General features: G+C 36.6%; 1 protein-coding gene across 3 annotated transcripts in view; it reads left to right on the top strand.

Annotated features, from left to right (window-relative positions):
* The first annotated feature begins 450 nt into the window (after nt 1-450).
* TMPRSS15 (transmembrane serine protease 15) overlaps nt 451-21,109 on the top strand; it is a 54,167-nt gene continuing 33,508 nt past the window's right edge. Inside the window, exons 1-10 of one of the 3 annotated variants that reach the window (XM_064643999.1) lie at nt 451-681; nt 2,796-2,926; nt 3,219-3,286; nt 4,110-4,154; nt 6,360-6,502; nt 8,238-8,279; nt 10,576-10,617; nt 10,975-11,016; nt 12,943-13,062; nt 20,142-20,250. In XM_064643999.1, coding sequence (XP_064500069.1) covers nt 537-681; nt 2,796-2,926; nt 3,219-3,286; nt 4,110-4,154; nt 6,360-6,502; nt 8,238-8,279; nt 10,576-10,617; nt 10,975-11,016; nt 12,943-13,062; nt 20,142-20,250 — 887 coding nt within the window. In that variant the 5' untranslated portion in view covers nt 451-536. Of the gene's footprint in view, nt 682-2,795; nt 2,927-3,218; nt 3,287-4,109; nt 4,155-6,359; nt 6,512-8,237; nt 8,280-10,575; nt 10,618-10,974; nt 11,017-12,942; nt 13,063-20,141; nt 20,251-21,109 lie in introns of all 3 variants that reach the window. The other 2 variants (XM_064643998.1, XM_064644000.1) reach the window with 2 other exon arrangements.

Raw genomic sequence — 21,109 nt, 5'->3', positions numbered from 1 at the left:
ATGTTGCTGAACTATGGCACATTACTAAACAACTCATTTCCCAGCATTTCCTATATAAATAAAATTACTTTTAAAGGAACTTTTTAACCAGAATAAGGAAAGATACGGCTTTCACTCTTGTCCTCATAATTGCACTTGTGAAGAATTAAGAAAAACAACCTGTATAAGCAGTAAATCTGACAGCAATATTTTATATTGTGTCTTAAAAATATCAAATGACAAGAAATAGTGCAAATCCAGTGACCGACCTTACACTTCTATGGTTTTGCCTGTTCTTTATCCGAGACATAATCTTCAATGCTTTCTTTCTGAAGGGTTTTTTTTTTTCCTTCCTATGTACTTATCTTGTGCACGAATATAACTGCTTGGGAAAGCTGTAAAAACGTATGTCAACAAAGTTTTACGGTGTAATTAATTTATGACCGTGTCCTATAAATATCTGTTCATATTGTGGACCTGTTCAGTGTGGATCACTACCCTTCTTTTCAGGCTGTGTCTTTTGTCAGTCCTTAATTCACACAAGTTTCAAGACAGAAATGAAGCAGAAAAAATCATCTGATAAGAAATATGTTCCTGTTAGTAACTATGAGATTTTGTTTGCTTCTCTGATTGCAGTTTTTTTGTGTGTTTCTGTTGGACTGCTTGCACTTTCTTGGTTATCAGTCCAGGAGCTGGAACAGGGTGAGTAGCCAACCTTTAGCTAATTACCTTCAGGAGTTCTTCAGTAGGTGTTCAAACTGTGAAGCCAGTGGTGTTTCCATTGTAATTGTATTTCTTATTTCGTGTTATGCTTTTAATGCTGGTGAGGGAGAAGTGGTGTTTTATGGGGTTTATGTGTGTTTTCCTCCTCTCCTCCCCTGAAAATTGATGTCAACAAAATAGGGGAAAAAAAACAAGCTCTTGAATCATGTTCTGAAGTCATAGAAAATAATTTTCATGATTCAGGCTTCGGGAGAGGTCCCTGAAATGCAATCCAAGCTATAAAATTTTGATAATTCAACCATCTTTATGAACTAGAGAAGATAATATAGAAAACTGTAAATATTTAGGGTTTTTCTCCATGTATGAAGTTTGAATCAGAAGACATTGATAATCCACTGAAGTCCTTAAGTGTTCCCTATCTCTTGGAATTGTTTCATTTTTATTTTTAAAAAATATATATATTTTAAAGTAATGTATTGGTGTGAGAGAGATCCTGCATTAGACAGTCAGCTGCCAGCCTTGTGTATAATTAACATAAAGTCATTTTTAATCTTCAGCTAATTCTCAAAATGTGATAGAATAAAGTTACCGATACTCAAAGTAAACTAAATTAAAATGTTGATGTAGGAGGATTTTCAAATGGAACTGAAATTTTGTTTAAGAGGTCTTGTGGATATATATTAACTGTGCCCTGGTAAGGCCACACTTGTAGTAGTGTGTCCAGTTCCGGGCTCCACAGTACAGGAGAGATAGGGAGTTCCTGGAGAGAGTATCACAGTGACCTTTGTAGATGAAAAAATATACTAAAGCCTATGAGGACTAAATTTTTAAGTGTGTTAAAAAAACCCCAAAACATCTCTTTTGTAGAATATCATGTTCATTTCTCTAGTTGCTATTGTTTTTCTTTACAGATTTTAAAAGTTGTTCCCTCTACTGACTTTCTTACCCTCTCACCAGAATTCTATCAAATTCCTGTAGTACAAAATGGTGTATTATTTCATCTAGAGACAGGTTTTAAATTAATGGCTGTGGTTTTAGAAGATGAATAGGTCAGAATTTGTTCACGTACAAATAATAATTATAAAACATTTTTTAAAAAAATATATTTTATATATATAATAAAAAGAGCCTTTACTATTTAGAAACATTTGCTAAACAGATTTGCAATTGTTGTAAGGATAAATGGCTTTCAAAGAAGCTAAAAGTAGTCTGCTGTTGTTAGTTGATATTAAATTGGTGTCACTGAGCTGTGTTTCCAACAAAAGCTGTTAATTGTAGTATTTATTGCTTATCTGCTTGTGTCTTAAAACTTGTTTGGGGTGTTAATGCCTTCAAGCAACCTAAAAATACCATTGGAATTCTAACTGGTAAGCAAAAGGCATTTCCTATCAGTCAACCACATTAATACAAGTCTTTTCTGAAAATTTCCAGTGTTTCACACAGGGAGGAAATATTTTTAATGTATAATAAATTGTTTTATGGATACCTCATATGCTGTAACATATTAAAATCTAGATCAAATTTGCAGTAAGGACCAGTTATCTAGTTTCCTTATAAATCCTCCCAGAATTTCCTGTATGTGCTGGTAAGAAAGTTTGGATCAAAAATGGTTTAGCTGGTCTGACACTGGTGTTTCCAGTTCTGTCATCAAAAACACATATAAAAAGTGTACAGTGCTAATACTGAAAGTGTGAGGCAGTAACTCAAAATATTTTTTTTAATTCAGAACACATCAAAACCTCATAATTCACTATTATTCTCCCCACATATCTTTATTGCTTTTGTTAGACATAACTGGGCATACCAGTCCCTTTCATCCATTCACAGTGTTGGTGGAGAACAGCATTTGAAACAGAATTTAAAGTAATGAGAACCAAAGACAAATAGTATTTCCAAAAATAAGTTTACAGTTTTAACTATTGTAAGCATTGAAAAATGTTCTTACTTTTTTGAAACCAGCACTAGGAAAAACATCTCTGATTCCAAAGTAAAATGAAAATCTAGAAGTCATGTGTAGAATGAAATCTAATGCAATTTTTTCAATTTTTTTTCCACATAATTCAAAATACTGAATTTTATTTTTCATTATCTAGCTGAAGCAGATGTGAATAGTCATGGCTACATGGGAATATTTAAAATAATCTCTGGAACATCATTCATTCCTGCTTTGCAAAACAGTTCATCAGCTGATTTCAAAGTCCTTGCCTTTGATGTTGAACAATTGGTAAGAACCTATCAATCTCAATTTAATTCAAGAGTATCTGTAGGTACATTAATTCTCTAACATGAGCTGCTGTTGATGGCTCTTTCCTCTCTCCTAGAAGAGTTATTTCAGGTCCTAAGCCTGGTCAGAACTCAATATATTCCTTATCTGTGAAAATCAGTCAATTGTCAAAAAAAAGCTTTGCTTCTGTAGTGTAGAAAAAAATGATTTAGTACTAAAACCATAAATATAGTATTTGACTGGGTGTATTTTTAAATGCTGTATTGGTTCAAGATTTCTTATTTTGCTATAGGTACTAAAGGTCTTTCAAGAAAGTGATCTGAAGAACACATTTGGGAGATGTGACATTTCCCAGTTCAAGTAGGTACAGCTTAATTAAACTTTGAAAATAAATTACTAAACTCCTCGCTTAGCTGTTTCTCTCAGGAGAAACTTATCAATGCCTTGCTTTTCAAGACATCCTTGGAAACATTCCATATTATTCTTTCCACATCTTCCATCTTCCAAGTGCTACTCTGGTAAGTTTGACAGCAATGTGCTTAGTTAGGCAAACTTCCTTCTCAGACTCCTGTGTGTCTGTACCTTGACCAAACCAGTAAGGCTGAGCCCTAAGATCAACTCAAAAAATTCTATATCTTAAAGAACTGCTAAATTATTTTTTCCCAAGCTGCTGTGTTTGCAGGGTTCCTGGTCCTTGCCATCCAGAAGAAATTTCAGGTTAGAGATCTTCTGGCATAAGCTGAAATGTATGGAAATAGACTCATGTGTCCCTATGGACATGGATCCACGTATGTCATATTCCTTAGGTTGTTAGCAAGTGAGACTGTCATTTGGCACCAGGCAAAGCTGCACCCTGTGTGTCCTAAAGATTCCATAAAATATGTACAGGAAGACCTGCTTCATTTAGTAAAGCTTGTTTGATCTCATTTTCAATCTTCTACTATGTTGATTGTCCTACTGAAGGCCAACTGACAAAAAAGTCCCTCATTGCAGTGAGTTCTGCAATGTTAATTCCATCTGCACTATTCTTAGTAAGGTCCTGATTCAGCAAAACACATGTAATACTGTCTTCCATTATTAAACAATTTCAGAACATGCTTTCATCCTATCCACATTATAAAATCAAGGGGAAACATGCTTTTGTATTTTGGGTTTTTTTATTGTTGCTTTTTTTTTTCTACAGGAAGTCTGAAGATGGCCTGAAAAGATTTGAGAAGTCAGAGACTGGGTAATTGCATATGACAAAGTTTACTTAAAATATGGGCAGGAGACAATGATGCTATTGATTTAGACAGTTCTTCTGTGGACAGCGAATAGATGAAAAAAAAACCATCTTTACAGATTGCATGAGGATCTCTAAAGAGAATGAAGCTTCAAGACACATATTTCCTTCAAAAACATCCCTTAGGATTAGAAGTGAAAAAAAAAAAAAAAGTAATAGTCCCTGGAACTGTTGATTTAGAAGGAGAAATGGAAATGTCACAGTCAAGTAGATAAGAAACTATCTGGAAGGGAAAGGATATCATTTTGTGCTGAGCTTGCTTGTGGAATGCTTCTGTAACTGGGGGGCAGATCTCATGTTATTACTACTAACTCAAGTTTTAAATAGAGAAAGGTCCGATGACACACTGATTAAGGGCAAAAGATTAAGACACAATAGAACTGAAAGATCTTGAGAAATGAATGATATCATTAGCTGTCTCATAGGTAAGACCACAAAGTGCAGATTACATGACAACAGGTGATGCAGTTCTGTGATAACAGGTGTGCTTGTGGTATCAGTGTTTGCTGTTAATATATAAAGTTGATAAATATGTAGAGAAGATAGTTTATTTGAATGACCATGCTTAAATAAGAAAAAAGTGTTTTAGGATATTAACCAACCATGAATACCTGTAAGTAATAGGAATTATATTTTAATTAGAACAATCTTTTGATTGGAATAGTGAGGATATAATCCTAATTAGGTGGAGTATGATCACTTCATGGAGAATTTTATAGCTTTAAGGGAATGGAGTACACAGTAGGAGGCCACTTCCAGGTTTTTGTCCTTGTGAAGGTAGATCCAGTCAGCACAATTTAGTTTCCGCACATAGAAAGGGGCTATTCTCGTCAAAATTTGGGCATCAGAGATGAAGACATCTCTGAGCTGGTTGCTCAAGATTGTCTTTGTATGTGATAGGTTTTTAGTTTTCTCACCTGGTCAATTTAGATGCCTTTTTTAGGAGGAGACCAGTTATGCTAAAGAACAGCTTATTTCTTTCCATCGATGGAAATCTATGTGTCTGTGTGGTAAATAGTTGTATTTGGCAATAACAATTCCACTCCTGTATCTTGACACAAAAATTACAGAAGTCACAGAAAATTTGATGTTAGTGAAAGTTGGATCTGGCTTTTAATATATCAGTAAGGATCTGCCTTCATTTCTGCTTTGAATAGTACTTTGTCTCAGAAATTATTTTCTTCTCATTTAAAAAGTGTTTACCCCTTTAGGCAATCTGTTTGTTATGTCACCCTTGAAACTCTGCTGAGTCACAAGGATAGCAATAAAAGCTTTTGTTTGCTCAGCATGGCCTAGAGGTTATCAGAAATATGCAAGAGGGGAGTTTTTCCACATGTTACAAACTACAAACTACGCTCAGCAAAATGACAGGATTAATCACTCCTTATAAAGAGCACTACTGAGTCACTTGCAAATGGGTAGTATAAGTGCTTAAGAATAAAAAAGTTTGCACCTAAGTTTAAGTAAAAGGAGAAAAACTTTGGCAAGTATCATACTTTGGCATTACCTTACTCTAGCTACAGATATAAAACTTCATAATAGTGTCCAGAATGGATAGGAGGCAGCAAACAGAAAACACTCTGGATAAAACTCAGGCCCTCTAGAAGTTAAATGCAGTATAACCATGATTTCAAAATATCTCTCTTTTCAGCCATTACTGTTTCCTTGTGAGAATCCAGGCAATTGCACAGGAGATCCTCAGAAATGCAGAACCCACAGATGGTCTTTGCTTTATAGAAGGGATCACTTTTGTGACATGAATATAGTATACAATTTTCATAACACTTCAAGGTCACCATCAATATTTTAGGGCTGAAACTAGGAAACTTGTTGAGTGACAATAAACCTACTTCTTTAGTTTTCTTCAAATTCAGGTCTGGTGCAGCAATTGATATAAACTTTTTTTTAGGTTTTTTCCCCAGTGAAAATATGTGCAGATAAAGAAAGAACAAAGTTTCTCCAAAATTCAAACCTACCAGATAATTAAGAGGTGTTTCTTTGTGTGTCATCTTTGCAAGTCAACACTTAAAGACAATATGACTTTACAAATGGAACCAATGTTAGAATTAAATATTGTCTAGATGATATCATGTAGCAGATTTATTTCATTAGCTAGAATAACTAATGAACCTCTTTATTTTGTATTGCTAGTGTTGTTGTGATCTTCAAACTTTATTTTACCCAGATGGTAACAGCTGAGAAAGTAAAAAATGAGCTGGTTTTGGGTGTCAACACAAGTAACCCTAATCCTACCCAGACTTTGAAAATTGATGTGAACAGCATTCAAGTCACAGGTAACATCAGTAAGTTTTGGGTTTTTTTAACTCCATAAATCCTTGAGGACTACAAGTAACATGAATGAATACTTTGGCTCCCAAACAGCAGAAGGATTGTTCCTTTTGCTCTTGGGTGCCCTCCTTCCCTGTTACAGATCTTTCAGGAACAGCTCAGAGAATCATTTACAACCTTGTCTATTAGAAGTATGTGCCAGCATCGTGTACATTTACTAAGGCAGGAGTAGAGGGCAAAGCAGTGATTTCCCAGTGAAAACCACTCCATTTCATTTCTTTTATGCAGCATAATATTTGCCATTTTTTTAGCTCTCAAATTAAAGCAATTAAGCTCCAACTATGTTGTTTCATAAATAAATGCAGTTATAGTTTTGTTTTGTGAAAGAATAAGGAAAGGGCTCAGACTCAGAGAGGGTGAAGACTCATTTATTGAAAAGATGTCAGTAAGAACAACAAACTAATGCTGAACATGGTTTCTGGAGAAGTGCAACCAGGGAACTTGCTTCATATTCCTGTAAAGCTTAGGTAAAGTGCAGGTGAGGAAAAAAAAAGGAATAGGACTTAAAAGACTAGGTAGGTTTAAATTCTGCACATATACAAGTATAGTTATTTTATGTAAGTACTAGAAAATTTATCAAAGCCTAAGTGGAAGCCCATTAAGATCAATGGGAACCTTCATTTTTACCTCAATAAAGTTTCAAAACAGACTTTTACTGAGTATGAGGATAAAAAACAATTTGAATTCTTTGAAGTGGAAGTTGATTAGCTGACATTTTAAGACCTGTTGGAGTCACTATTAAGTAGTAACTGAGTGTTTTAAGAGTTTGAATCTGGTGTACCATGTCTCTATTCTAAAAGATGTATTTTTTGCTAAGTACTTCAGCTGTTCAAAGGCTAAATTCAGAGTCTTGGAATCTTTAATTCTCTTTACTATTGCACCACATATAAGAAGTTATTCTAAATAACTGCACAAAACTGTGGAAAGTGATTGCTCATTATACTTCAAAAATGTCACCAAAGAAAATAATTAAGAGCTTTTTAAAAGATTTTATATCCGTTGATGAACTTTGAAGTAGTCAAACTTTTACTGCTGTGGATCATTAAAATGCCTCTTTTCACATGTCATCTGCCCATTCCATCAGGAGTGCTTCAATAAAATAATTGTAACTAATTAATAATCATAATCATATATGGCAGTTTTGCATCATGTATCTCAATATGTTCTGCAAGAGAAATATTATTCCTATTTCAGAGAGGGAGAGAACTACAACACAGGTGTGGCTTGCTTTAAATAAGTTTTCACAGTGATTAAAAGCAACTTTCTCTCTTATAAATTATCCCAGGTTAATTTTAACTCATTTATCTATTCTAAATGCTGTTCTATAAGACACAGGTGCTCTGAAAATCTCTATAGAATATAAAGTCTCAAGACAAAGATTTCCCAGATGAAGACATTCTATATGCAATACAATGAATAGGGATTGAGGATTCAAAGGAATTGCAGTGGCCATGAAACCTCATAACCTCAACTTACTTTCAGGACATTTCCTCCTTAGGAAGGTTATGGAGTTTGAGCAAAGACTGGGAAAAGGTTGAGACAGGCAAAAGGAGGAAAGCAGGACGCTGCTTTCAGTGAGAAATAGTCATGATGATTTTTTTTTTACCTTTATTTCTGTCATATAAAACTAGAAACCCTGCTATAATAGAAGTTTAAAATGAACTTGTTTTCTTCCAACAGCTGATGAAAATCTTACCACAGTGACACCTTTACCTTCATCAGGTCAGTATCTTTCATAAAACAGGAACTATTTTTTGTTGCCAATACAACATGAAGGAACATAAGACTTGCTGTTCAGCCAGTATTACTTAATAAAGCTGCCTTGGATGTTGGGGCTTGACTGCCAGGGTCCATCCAGTGCTAATTAGCTGCCTTCACTGTTTCTGACAATTTGAGAAAGCAGTGACTGATCTGAAGTCTGTACAGAAGCTCTAAGAGCTTAATTAGTGGATCAAATCAAAAGCTGAATCTCCTTCAACCAGCTGAGTTACAAGCTGAAGTTTTCTCAGATTTCGACAGGTAGGCGACACTATCATGCTGTGGTTAATGATTTACAGAGCAATGTTGATTGACAGACTCTCACTATCACTGGACATCTTATGATGATAAGGTATGAAGCAGACAAAACTCCTTAGTCTCACAAATTCAGTGAGCACAAACCTGCCAAAAGTCAGCCAGACGGCTGAATAATACAGGAAGTGCTTTGTAGCACTGAGGGCAGGTAGAGGTGTCACATACAAACTGCATACAAATTATCACATAGAAATTCTCCACGGCAGGGTACCAGACCAGGAGCTTCCTGCAGTGTATATGAGCTAAAGAAATGCATCTATGAATATAGGAGACAAGTATTTATTGATAGTCTAATTACAGCCATAGCAACAAAACAATTATTAGTCTAGTTACAGGCCTACTAATGTGTATAGTCCAAAGTGTACAACTACCAAAGATACAGTTAAAACTGCTAACATATGATTTCTTCCTATCTGTCCCTTCCTCTGGTACACTATCTCAATGCTTCCCTCTGTCCTAAGTTCAACATCCTCATGAAGAAATTAGGAGATGGGGGAAGGTGCCAGAGGAAGGGGGAAGGGAGCTGGGAGTTGTCAGCACACCAGGCTGGAATGGCAGTAATATTCCTGGTGTAAATTTCTTCACTCTTTTTCTTGTGTCTGCTTGAGGTTGTTTTGTTAATATTGTCTGCTCCCTTGTTCTTTCTGTTTTAGTCCAAACGCCATAATATACTCAGGTTTTATCATATGTGGTACATTTACATCTGCTGGATGTTTGGATTATGCCTCTGTTGACCCTAAAACCATCCTTATCCTTCTCACATGCTACTTTAGTGATATTTTGTAGCAACAGATCATTTGTAATTTGTGCTTATACCTCTGAAGCCTCTGTCGCTGTCCAGTGTTTTCTTTTATGGTGGCTGCTGTCAACTTGTGAATGCATTTTTGGGAATGTTTGTAACAACTCCAATTTTTTTTCAACACTCTTCAAGTCATAGATTCCTGATAATTGTTTTATTAGAACTTCTTGCTCAGGCATGCATCCATGTTTTAGGTCTTTGAACATTTAATTCCTTTCAAAATAGTTATCCTATAGTAAATGTATAGGCAGATATATATGTGCATAACACTTTGGAAACTACTGTGTAGGTATGAATTAAGCTTCCTTCTCTGAACATACCTGTGTGAGAACAGTCCATCCAGCTGCAACCTCCCTGCTCTCCTCTCTCTCTGCCATTTGTGTCCTCAAATGTGCTGACACAGAATACTCCATAATCCACTTCACACAGAATGGCCCAGCTTAGCTCAATAGAGTTTGCTAAATTAGCATGTTTTGATAGAAAATTGGTGGGGAATCCTCACACAAGTTTGTATACTAATAGGTCTGGGAGAGCAGGAATATCTGAAAAAATTAAATCTGTGATGGCCAACACTCAACAACTTCTCCCCACAAAACTGATGGATGATGATCTACAGAGAAGGCCTTACTACATCTCTCACTTTACTCCTTCTGGCCTTTCATTTTATAAACTGAGGTACAGGGTCCGTTAACTGCGGTGACATGGGGATTGTTTTCAGCTGAAGGCATTGACATCCTACTCGCATATTTGAGTCTTAATTTAGAAAGTAAAATTAGTAAACAGGATAGCTCGTGCAAATTCAAAGAGAAGAAAATAAGACAATTTAGGAGATGGACATACCAAGTGTATCCTAACGATTATTATTTACAGCACTGTTTGAAGTTCTGTTGGAGCAATCACAAACATGCATTCCATTTTTCCAGACTATTTTGCAGTTTACTATCACTAATACAAATCTACTTAGTACCTAGGCTTTTGTTTGTGTGTGAACATGTGCACACAGAAGCACGTATGTATGCCTATATGTAAGTAGACAGAAAGATTTCAGGCTCGCAATTGATTTGTTGATCAATGTTATTTGTAAGAAAATGCACATACACAATTTAACTAATGTTAAAGTTGCCATAACTTGTTTTGTTTCAACAGATCCCACGAGTCCAATTACAAGTTCCTTGACACCAACTTCAGGTAAGAACTTTTACATACCAGGGAAAGGCAAGAAAGCATTGTTCTTATTTTAATGGGGGAGAAAAAAAAGTCTTTTGAAGTTATTGAAAAACACGTGACTAGAGATAAAAGAATGAGATTTAAAATACACTTTTAAATCTCAAAAACATATTTTCTTATGTTTATTGTGACACTTGACCTTCAGGACCAAGCCACTCAATCAGACGTTACTATATCATCACCCCAGATGGGGTTTGGGGATATAGCAAATAATGCAGATATAAATTCAGATTAACTGCTGCTTAGTTCTGCCCAAGAAACTGCAGAGGTGTTTCCAGAGAGCAAGTAGAATTCTAACCTGAGGCTGTGTTTGTCCAGGTTCAGCACAACTCACCACAAGCACGACCTCAACAGCTGCTGGTAAGTAACTGTGTACAGCCTCTTGTCATACCGTTCAATCTTCACATCCCATTCCTCCAAACACAGGTTTACCTTTGATTAAGGAGGGCTCTTCAAAGGGAGGGGACTTCTAAGGTTCTGCATTCTATTAAAAAATACCACATATTTTGTGCATGTTGATGTATATGTTGACACTCATACTGGCTGCACTTTTTTCTCTTTCCTATTATTTCTTTACCTTTTTGATGGGGAAAAAAAACCAAACAAAACAAAACCTTAGCAAACTCTCACATGACTACCAATGGACAGAAAGCCAAAGACATCTGAACCTTTGGAAAGGTCCTCTAGCCTTACTATATGGTGAAATGTATATGACATCTATAAGCAGTCTTATGTGTTTACTGCCCTTATTTAGTTAAGTATGATAACTACATTGCAATAAATTGTAATTCCATTAAAACAGAAGTCAAAATGTTTTAGTAGGAAATGCTGATTTCTTTCAATCCAGGAGGTGGCACTGCTGTTTAGTTTTCTGAGTTGAATAAACCCAGAATTGATCATGACATATGTAAACAATGTTTTCTTGAGTGTTAGGCTTGTGCAAAACATATTCCTACGTTATTGGTTGGATTTTTTTTTTTGTTCTGGGTCTAGAATGCACAGTTTTGTCTCTGCTCATCTGTGAAAATTCATTCGTTGGCACTGTGTCACTTCCAACACCTGACTGAAGTTTGTTTGGTTTGTTTTAATTATCAAATGGATGCAAAATGGCAATATTTTTGGCTTTATAGCATTTGCATTGCTAACACTGAGAGTGTCTTTGTAAAACATTCAGTGTTTTGAAGTGCTACAATACATCCAAACCAATTTCATTCTCTGTCATTTACGCTGACATACGAGATGCTATCATACAGGCATTTACTTAATCTGATTACAGAACTAACAGTTCTGATTACAGAACTAACAGTTTTATGAGAAAAATAAATCCAGCAATAATGGTTAGAGGCTGCAAAAGCAATTTTACAAATTACTATTTTTCCTTCTTGCGTAGGAAATTTTGACTTTTTCCTGTAAGCATTTACTGAACTAAAGAAAGAGACAGTGTGAGTAGCTCTAGATAAATAGTTTACATATAATTTATTAAAATTTTAATAATTCTGAAATTAGTAGTTATCCAAAGGTTATTTTAGCTGCGTTTCTGTTCACGTTAGGACCTACTTGAATTCGACAGATGTTTAAGACCAAACTATTTAAAGACTAAAAAAGCATGTTTGAGGTAGATGAACATTTATGTTCTAGGAAAACACTATTAGCGAAATCCACAATTTTAAGGATCTGCCTATATTTTGGTTTTGGGTGGGTTTTTTTTTTCAGAAATTTGCTTTTATAAATTCAATTTGCAAATCTGAAAAGAATAGGATTTCTGATAATTCTGGTATTTCAAAATCTAGTCTTAAAGGCTCTTGTTTTTAAGACATGATGGTTAAAAAGCAAGAGCCTTTAGCATGATGAAGTGAAACATTGTGATATGTTGAAGAAATTAAATTGTATTTAACTAAATCCAGAGATTTTTCACTGTTATTTAAACCAAAATGCAGTTTTCTCACATTAGTCAAACATAAGAAATTGGAAAATTTAATTTATTGTATTGCATAAAATAGTTTGTGTAGAAGAAGGAGATGGGAATTAATGGAAATTTTCTTCCAACCTTACTTCAAGCTTAGTTTCAAAAAATATTTCACTTTCAAGAACTTCCTCCATTCTCTGCCAAATTTATCTCTTTAGTATGTGACATTTTATTTCAGTCTTCTAAAAATGCAGTTTTGTGAAACACAATAGAGTGGTTGATTAGATTTGTGGTAAAGCAACCAGAGGTAAGTCAATTTTCCTTTGTAGCAAAACTGCATTACTGCTGTGCTGTTATTGCTCTCATCTTTGTTATTCCAGCTGTGTGTTTGCCATATGCTGAACGCTGTGATGACAATGTAACCTGCATTAACTATGATTTCTTTTGTGATGGAGTCTTGAACTGCCCGGATGGTTCAGACGAATCTGAAAAAAGATGTGGTAAGAATGTAAACCCCTGCAAATCAGTCTCTTTAAACATACTTAAAACTGTCATTAGTTTGCAAATAGTTCATGGGCAATAAACTGCACGGTGAAGTCCAAATCAATTCTACTAAAAATAGTTACGAGTGATTGTTATAATCTTTATCTTGTGAATGGAGACAATTTTCTTTAAAATCCTCATTAATAAAGAATATGTGTAATAAATAATGAAATATTACAATCTGGTTATATAGACATAAAATTATAGAATTTGTTGTTTACTACATAAATATTAATAGCATAAATAAACACTATGTAAATTATAAAATTATATAGAAATTTTATATGAAGTTGTGCACCAGTAAAATCAAATAATGTTCTTTCCAAGTAAATTAAAGTTATGACCCTGCACAGATATAAATTCACATTACCTCATGTCAGAAACCACCTGATGGCATCTCGGAGTCAGAAGAAAAGTTTATCCTTTGATTCCAGGACTGAGAACACCATTATAGAAAATGCTATGAACAGCTTTTCCAGGGTTACTGTGTACCCTCAGATGCATTGATCTGTGCATGCAGACTCCAGATGGGGCAGGGGGTGTGAGGTGGGCAGTGGCAGCGTTTTGCAGCCAGGCCAGGTGAGTGTGGATGGAGTCCCAGCAGGAGCCCAAACTTGTTTGTTGGCCTCCCACCTGCATCTCGCTACCCTGAGTGCTAGGGAATGGGAGTGTCTGCATGGGAGTGCCTGTACGACTCTGATGCAAATGTTTGAGTTGCTGGCACCATAGTGAAAAATGTGAAAATCTGAGTCACTGGTTTTAAGTGTCCCTAGTTGAGCAAGGGGTTGGACCAGGTGGTACCATTAAACCTCCAACCTTCTGTGATTCTATGAAACTCGTACAAACCTGAAACCCCATTTTTAATGTCAAGAGATTATATCCTTCAGCATCAGTCATTTTGTTTGCCTTTATCTTATCTTAGAGTGCTGTGTCCAGTTCTGGGCCCCTCACTACAAGAAGGAATTTAAAGTGCTGGAGTGTTTCCAGAGAAGAGCAAATGAGCTGGGGAAGGGTCTTGGGCACAAGTCATGTGAAGAGAGACTGAGAGAGCTGAGGGTGTTTAGCCTGGAGAAAAGGAGGCTCAACGGGGACTTTATTGCTCCCTACAACTGCCTGAAAGGAGGTTGTAGCCAGGTGGGGGTCGATCTCTTCTCCGAGGCAACCAGTGACAGAATGTGAGGAAATGGCCTCAGGTTGCACCAGGGGAGGTTTAGGCTGAATATTAGGAGGAATTTCTTCTCATAAAGGGTTAAACATTGGAATGGACTGCCCAGGGAGGTGGTGGAGTCACTGTCTCTGGATAGGGATAAACACCTCCCTAAACACTATCTCTGGAGGTGTTTAGAGAATGACTGGAAGTGGCACTCAGTGCTCTGGTCTAGTTGACAAGGTGGGGATCAGTCAAAGATTGGACTTGATGACCTTGGAAGTCTCTTCTAAACTAAATGATTCTATGTTTCTATTCTACAATCCATCTGACTGCCTACTTTCCCCGAGCACCCTTTTGTGCAGAGCAGGCACTGATCTGTGTAGATTGTAGGAAGGAGTCTGACTGTGTTTCTGTTTGCCAAAGGGCTGTGCAGCATTGCAGCATTTTGGTGGGAACGCGTGTGTTAATGCTGTCTGCATTGCTCTTCGCAGCCCCAGCTCTCAGTTAAAAGTCTGTCAAGTTTTCTTGCAAGGAGAACGTTGCAAATGTTCTAGGAGAGTCTGGAGCCATTAACTCCCTGAGAGTTTTGTTTGCTTGTTTGTTGTTTAAATATAGACTTTGGAGTTAGAAATCTGGAATGCTTCTTCCCACTCTGCTGTGAGAAGACCCCTCTGAGCTTTCCTGAGAAAAACAGTGGGGGAAGTCTGCTCTGAGCTTTCAGAAACGTAAAATGCTGGGCTCTGAAGCATACAAGCAAGTAAAAGACAAATTTACTTTGTAAAGAATCTGCAAGCTTGACTGTGAAGGCTGGTGACATGCCTTCTGTCAGAAGTATGATTTTCTTAAAAAACAAAACAAACAAACAAACAAAAACCCCGAAGCAAAACAAACAAACACACACACAAAAAAAACCCAACCAAAAAGGTGAATTGCAGCCCTGCCCATCACCTGTGTTTTTCCTTAGTGCAGTCAGCTCAGAAGGGAGACTTAGCTGAACATTTTGGAGGAAATATACATCAAAATAGTCCAGTAGGATATCCACTACAATCCAGCAAAATTAACAGATCCATCTAGTTGGATCATAACAATGGTGAGCTCTAAGCAGGTCCCTCCACAGGTGAGGAAATCAGAAGATCCTAAAGCAGCCTCAGCTAGACCTTTGTTCCACTGCAAGCATTAAGGCAGCACAACCCCAAAGAGTTAGTCAGTCATTCATTTCTACCATCATACGTTTGTTTTGAGACATGTATTTTTGGGGGGTCATTTTATTTTATTGTTTTTATTTCAGGTATAGCTGAACAAAAATTGTTCAGATCCCTACAGTAATGAAGTAGTATTATCTCATAAAATGAATGCTTTTCACTTACTGTTATAGAATGGCCCAGCTTGGAAGGGACCTTAAAGATTCGCTAGTTCCAACCCTTGTGCCATGGGCAGGGACACCTTCCATTAGACCAGGTTACTCAGAGCTCCATCCAGCCTGACCTTGAACACTTCCTGGTATGTGACTTCCGCAACTTCTCTGAGAAACCTGTTCCAGAGCCTCACCACCCTCACAGCAAAGAATTTCTTCCTAATATCTAATCTAAAGCTACTCTCATTTTGAAGCCATTCCCCCTTGTCCTGTCACTCCTGGCCCTTGTAAATAGTCTCTCTTCATCTTTCTTGTAGAGACCCTTTAGGGAAGGGACACAATTAGGTTCTCCTGAAGGCTTCTCCTCTCCAGGCTGAACAATCCCAATTCTCTCAGTCTTTCCTCATAGGAGATGTGCTCCATCCCTCTAATCAACTCAGTGGCCTCCTCTAAACTTGCTATAACAGGTCAATGTCCTTACTAGGTCTGAGTGTACAAGCTTCATTCACATTTTATTAAGATATTACAGTCAGACCTGTTAAATAGGATAGAATTTAATTGATATTCGTACATTGGCAGATACAGACAAAAATAACCTCAAATACTTGCAATCAAAGCTGTGTAGTAATGACTCAGCTGTGCCCTGGAGGCTAAACAGTGGTTTAAGTTATGAATTGTGCTTGAGTTTTGCAGCTGATGCGTGGACTCTTACGCATATGGCTTTTGGATCTGATTTACATATCTCCCTGAATATCTACGAAATATAAGTTGTGAATTCCCTGCTCCTTTGTAACTGAGGATATTATTCTTTATTCATCATGTTAACAGTCACTAATGAATGCACAAAACTGAGCTGAAACTTTCAGGAGTCTGAAAAAATAGACAGAATGTCATAAGGAAACTCGCTACGGTTACAGTCCACTTCAGGGAACTGGATGGTTTTCCTTCGTTCATCTTCACTGATGCCTGGTATTTCCAAGCAATTCATTCAGTTACCATTATTGTAGCAGTTTCAGCTCATAACCTTAAAGAAATACAATTCTGGCTGGAGGACAAAATATTGCTCCATGTCTCTCATGTTACATTTTCAGCCTTTTCCACCCAAAATGTCATAGCTTTTCTAAATTTGTATATTTAAGTTTCTTAGCAGACCTGGCGAAAACAGTGGAATGAGTATTGAGAAGTTAGATGCATGTTCGGGGCAACTGCCTCTTTGATTTTTTATTTTCCCACCCCTAGAGAAACTTAATATGGTCATATAAAAGCTAAAATTGTCTAGATTTTCAGAGGTGCCTCTGAGTTTCACAATGAGATTTACAGCCAATTCATAATTCTTGCTGTAAGTGCTCTTGCACACAGAAGAGCTGCTGTCCTTTAAATAACTTGTTTTTTTCATCTTGATTGCTATTCCCCATAGTATTTCAGACTTTAGAATACATTAATGATTTAAAAATATAGGATAAAAAGTGCATTTTAGTAGTCTCTTCCTGTATTAGACAGAATTCAGTAAAATCTCAGCAAAGATTCAGGCAACTGAACAATTGTTTTTTGTTTGCTTTATTGATTAAAATTATCTTGAAAGGTTTCTTTCTGGCTCTGCAATGCAATACAGTAACAAAAGGCATCACAAAAGTGCAGCTAGCAATTTCAGTGAAAGGGTCTCTAGAGAAATGTGAAGTCTGAACAGCATCTACTAATAATGACGGGCACTGCTGTAAAGCAGCTGTGGAAAATGTAGGTGTAAGGAAAGGGAGACTGGAGGCTCATCCCAGGAGGTGTTTCTGCAGCCTCTCTTTGCAGTTATTACATGTCTGTAATTTTGTGATTACCCACCTCAGAGCATCACTACAGGGCTGAGAGAGATCAATCATATGTAAGACAGAAAGTAATGAACTGCCTTTGGCAGAGAAAGGTCCTGTCAAAGTGAAATATGTGAGCTTGATCTGATCAGTTTGGGGAGCTTCTCCTTAAAGTTCTAGGGTAACAGGACTAAGCCCTCTTAACGTGCCCTGTACATTCAGCACCCTAAGTAAATAGAAATGGACAGCAAGATGCATGTTGGGGAAGTAATGGAAGTGATTCCTACAAAAGAGGAAGTGATTCCTACAAAAGATGACCCCTGTCTCATCGGGGGGACAACTGAGGCTTTTCTGAGGGCTCCAGGAGGAGGCAGAAATATAATGACTCCTCTACCCCTGCCCACCTTTGACCACAGCTGCCTCCTCCCTGCAAGGAGAAAGCACTGGGAAGTTCTTCAGGGAAATAGGACTAGTCCTTGTTCTCTTCCTGCTCATTCCTGAGACACTAAGCACTTTTGCCAGGCTGTGGATGAGCAGCCTAAGGACCTTTTCCTGAGTTGTTGTCTTATTTCAATTTTCTCACTGTGTCTGTAAAGGTAAGAAGAAACAAGTAAAAGCAAACAATACGAAAAAAACAAGACGATAAGAACAATAAGAATAATGGGGACTGGGTCATCTCTCCTATGAGGAAAGAATGAGGGAGCTGGGCCTGTTCAGCCTCAAGAAGAGACAATTGAAAGGGGACCTCAACAATGTCTGTCAGTGTCTGCAGGGAGGTGTCAGGGGATGGACCAGGCTCTGCTCGATGGTGCTGAGCATTGGACAAGAGGCAAAAACTGATGCCCAGGAAGTTCCACCTGGATATGAGGAAGAACTTCTTTCCTGTGCAGTGACCACACACTGGAACAGATCACCCAGAGAGAGTGTGGAGTGTCCCCTCCCTCACTGGAGATATTCTGGAACCATCTGGAAATAATCCTGTGCCATGTACTCTGGGATGACCCTGCTGGAGCAGGGAGGTTGGACCAGATGACACCCTGTGGTCCCCTCCAACCTGACCCGTTCTGTGATTCTAACAGAAATTAATGAGCAAATATTTGTCATTGATTTTATTAGAACAGTGTCTATATCTCCTTTTATTACTGCCAGTGGTATGAAATTCTTTTTAGATCAGAATATTTCTTGCTTGTTAACAGTACCTTTTTTTTTTCTCTTTGTTAATAACTAGCTGGGCACTTTCCTTCTTCTTGCACTGATTTTATTATTCGCCTTGGGAAGGACAGGAAACACATGTATTAAAGTGTACAGGAAAAGTATTTGCATACCAATTCCCAACTCTAATGTTGTAGCCTATTATGATGAAAAGGTCATATAGCAACCCTCAATCATGAACCTTTTCCCTCTATCTATTTAAAATCTCATGTGTTCTGTTTTCCTCTGAAAGACTGAAAAGCGAATACGATTCTATTCCAGCTCATGCATTAGATTTGTTGGCGAAGTTCATTCTGCACAATGTTTATTAACAAGTGTATGCCTGAGCCTGACTGAAACAAAGCTTAATTTTCATGTTGTGTTTGCTACAGTGGTAGTCAGAAATAATTTTACATTTATAAAATGAACAGACCAGGAGCTCCGATTTATCATTTTATATATCATTTCCTAGAGGAATACTATGCTCAATAAAATTTCAATATGATTGATAATTCATAATTTGGGCAGTGGTTATAGGTATGATTTCATTTCTGGTGTTAATGAAAAGCTCTATCTGATTTCTGATCGTCTGCCTTGAATTGGTGAACTTGTCCTTACATCTTCAGAAAATCATGTGTGATGCTGATTTTATCCTTATTTGAAAGCTCTATGATGCTTTCTGAACAACTGAAAAAAAAACATCATTAAGCAGGTTCCTAGGATAATTAATGTTGAAGAGATGCAGCCAAAGCTTCAACAGTACTTCAGTGTCTGCTGAAATAAAATAACTCTACATGAATTACCATTTCTAATCTTGCTGAGATTTAAAAAGACATTTATTTTTTTTTAGTATCTGTTTTCTTAAACTCAAGAACTTTCATAGAATGGAATAGCAGCACCAAGGGAACAAAACTAAAAAAAGATTTTTGAAAAAATAGATGATGATGGATAACATTTACCTCAGATGAATGAACTCGATAGCTGGCAGGAAACTTGGGAGATCCACTTATCTCTTGGAGTACTCAGTAATACATAAGGCAAGGAACCGGGAAGCTCATAAAAGTAGAGATAACAATAGTCAACCATATCCATTCTTGCTTTTATTCACATGACATCGAATCATTTCTGGTAGTGCAAACACAGTTTTCTGATTTAAAGTAGCTGTAGATAAGAACTGTTAAGGGAAGATCATGTTTCCTTATAAATAAAATGAAAGAAAGAATTGGATTAGTTAAATCCATGTGTTAGATTTTAATTATTTGGATTGGTTTAGACTAGTTTGGATTAGCTGGGTTATCTCTAATTTAAAAATAAATCTTCTGTACCACTTTTCTTCCTATACAGTACTTTGAGATCAAAAAGTCATAGGAATTAGAAATAGGAATAAGTTAATAGTGTGTTTTACTTTGTCTTCCCATTGTTGTTTACAAAGCATTTCGAAGGTAATCCATGTAAACCAGTATTCAAGGTCGCCCTCATTTTGGCTCCAATTCTGTTTTTCAAGTGGCATTTTGACAAATGATCTTCATTATATCTTTACAGCTTCAGTTTGTGATGGAAAATTCATGTTGACTGATTCCTCTGGGTTTTTTCACTCTATGAATTACCCAGAGCCATATGATGCAGATATCATTTGCCAATGGATAATACTGTAAGTCATTTTCCAATAATTTTGTACCTAATATTTTTTTGATTATGAGGTGATATTGTTTCCTGCACAACAGCCTTATGCCATTTGTTTGGATTATACTCCAAATACTCCGGCATGGAAAATATGTAATATAACTTTTTTCCTTTGTATTTATGTAACTTTTCTTTTAAAACTTGCTTGCCTAAATCCCATAACTATATCAAAAATTTGCCCACTTACCAAAATTCTCAGGTATGACGTTGAGAAATTTTGTGGGTTATACGCATACACAGTAACCTAAGTGTAAGCTCAAAATAAATCACATAACTCAAAATAATTGCAAGGGGTTTTCTTTTCAAAGTATTGCATTAAATGCTAGTCTGCAGGTAATGGTTTTATATGATATAACTGTTATTAACAGATGGAATTTTCAAGAATTCCCTTGTCATTTAGGGGTACAGATTTCTTCTGGGAGTTAAGAGTACCTGTGCTCCTAAGTAATTGAGTAATATGTTTTAAAATTGCATGATATAATAGCACCAAATGCCTTTTCAGCCCTAGGCACAAGAAGTGAAATTTTTTATCAAGGATATGTGCCCACAGCTGGGAGAGATCTATTTGACTTTGACTCTCTAGATCCACTTCATAGACCAGGGAGAAAAAAATTGAAAGGCAGTAATTCTTATTATGGCTTTGTAATAATGGCTGTTCTTTGATTCTGAGAAATATTAGTATGGTAGAAGAGTTTCAAAGGAGATTAAGGAATTGCCTTTAAAATTGGAAAAGTTTTGGTCTTCGCATTGCAAAGGCTCCTTTGAAAGTCCTTTGATTTTGTTAAGGAGATTTGTTCCTTCTCATCTTCAGCAGTACTATTCATCAA

The sequence above is a fragment of the Pseudopipra pipra genome, chromosome 2 (assembly GCF_036250125.1).
Source record: "Pseudopipra pipra isolate bDixPip1 chromosome 2, bDixPip1.hap1, whole genome shotgun sequence".
In the NCBI taxonomy this organism is placed as follows: Eukaryota; Metazoa; Chordata; class Aves; order Passeriformes; family Pipridae; genus Pseudopipra; species Pseudopipra pipra.
Note: the sequence above shows the minus strand (reverse complement) of the source record. Positions and strands in the feature narration are given on the sequence as shown.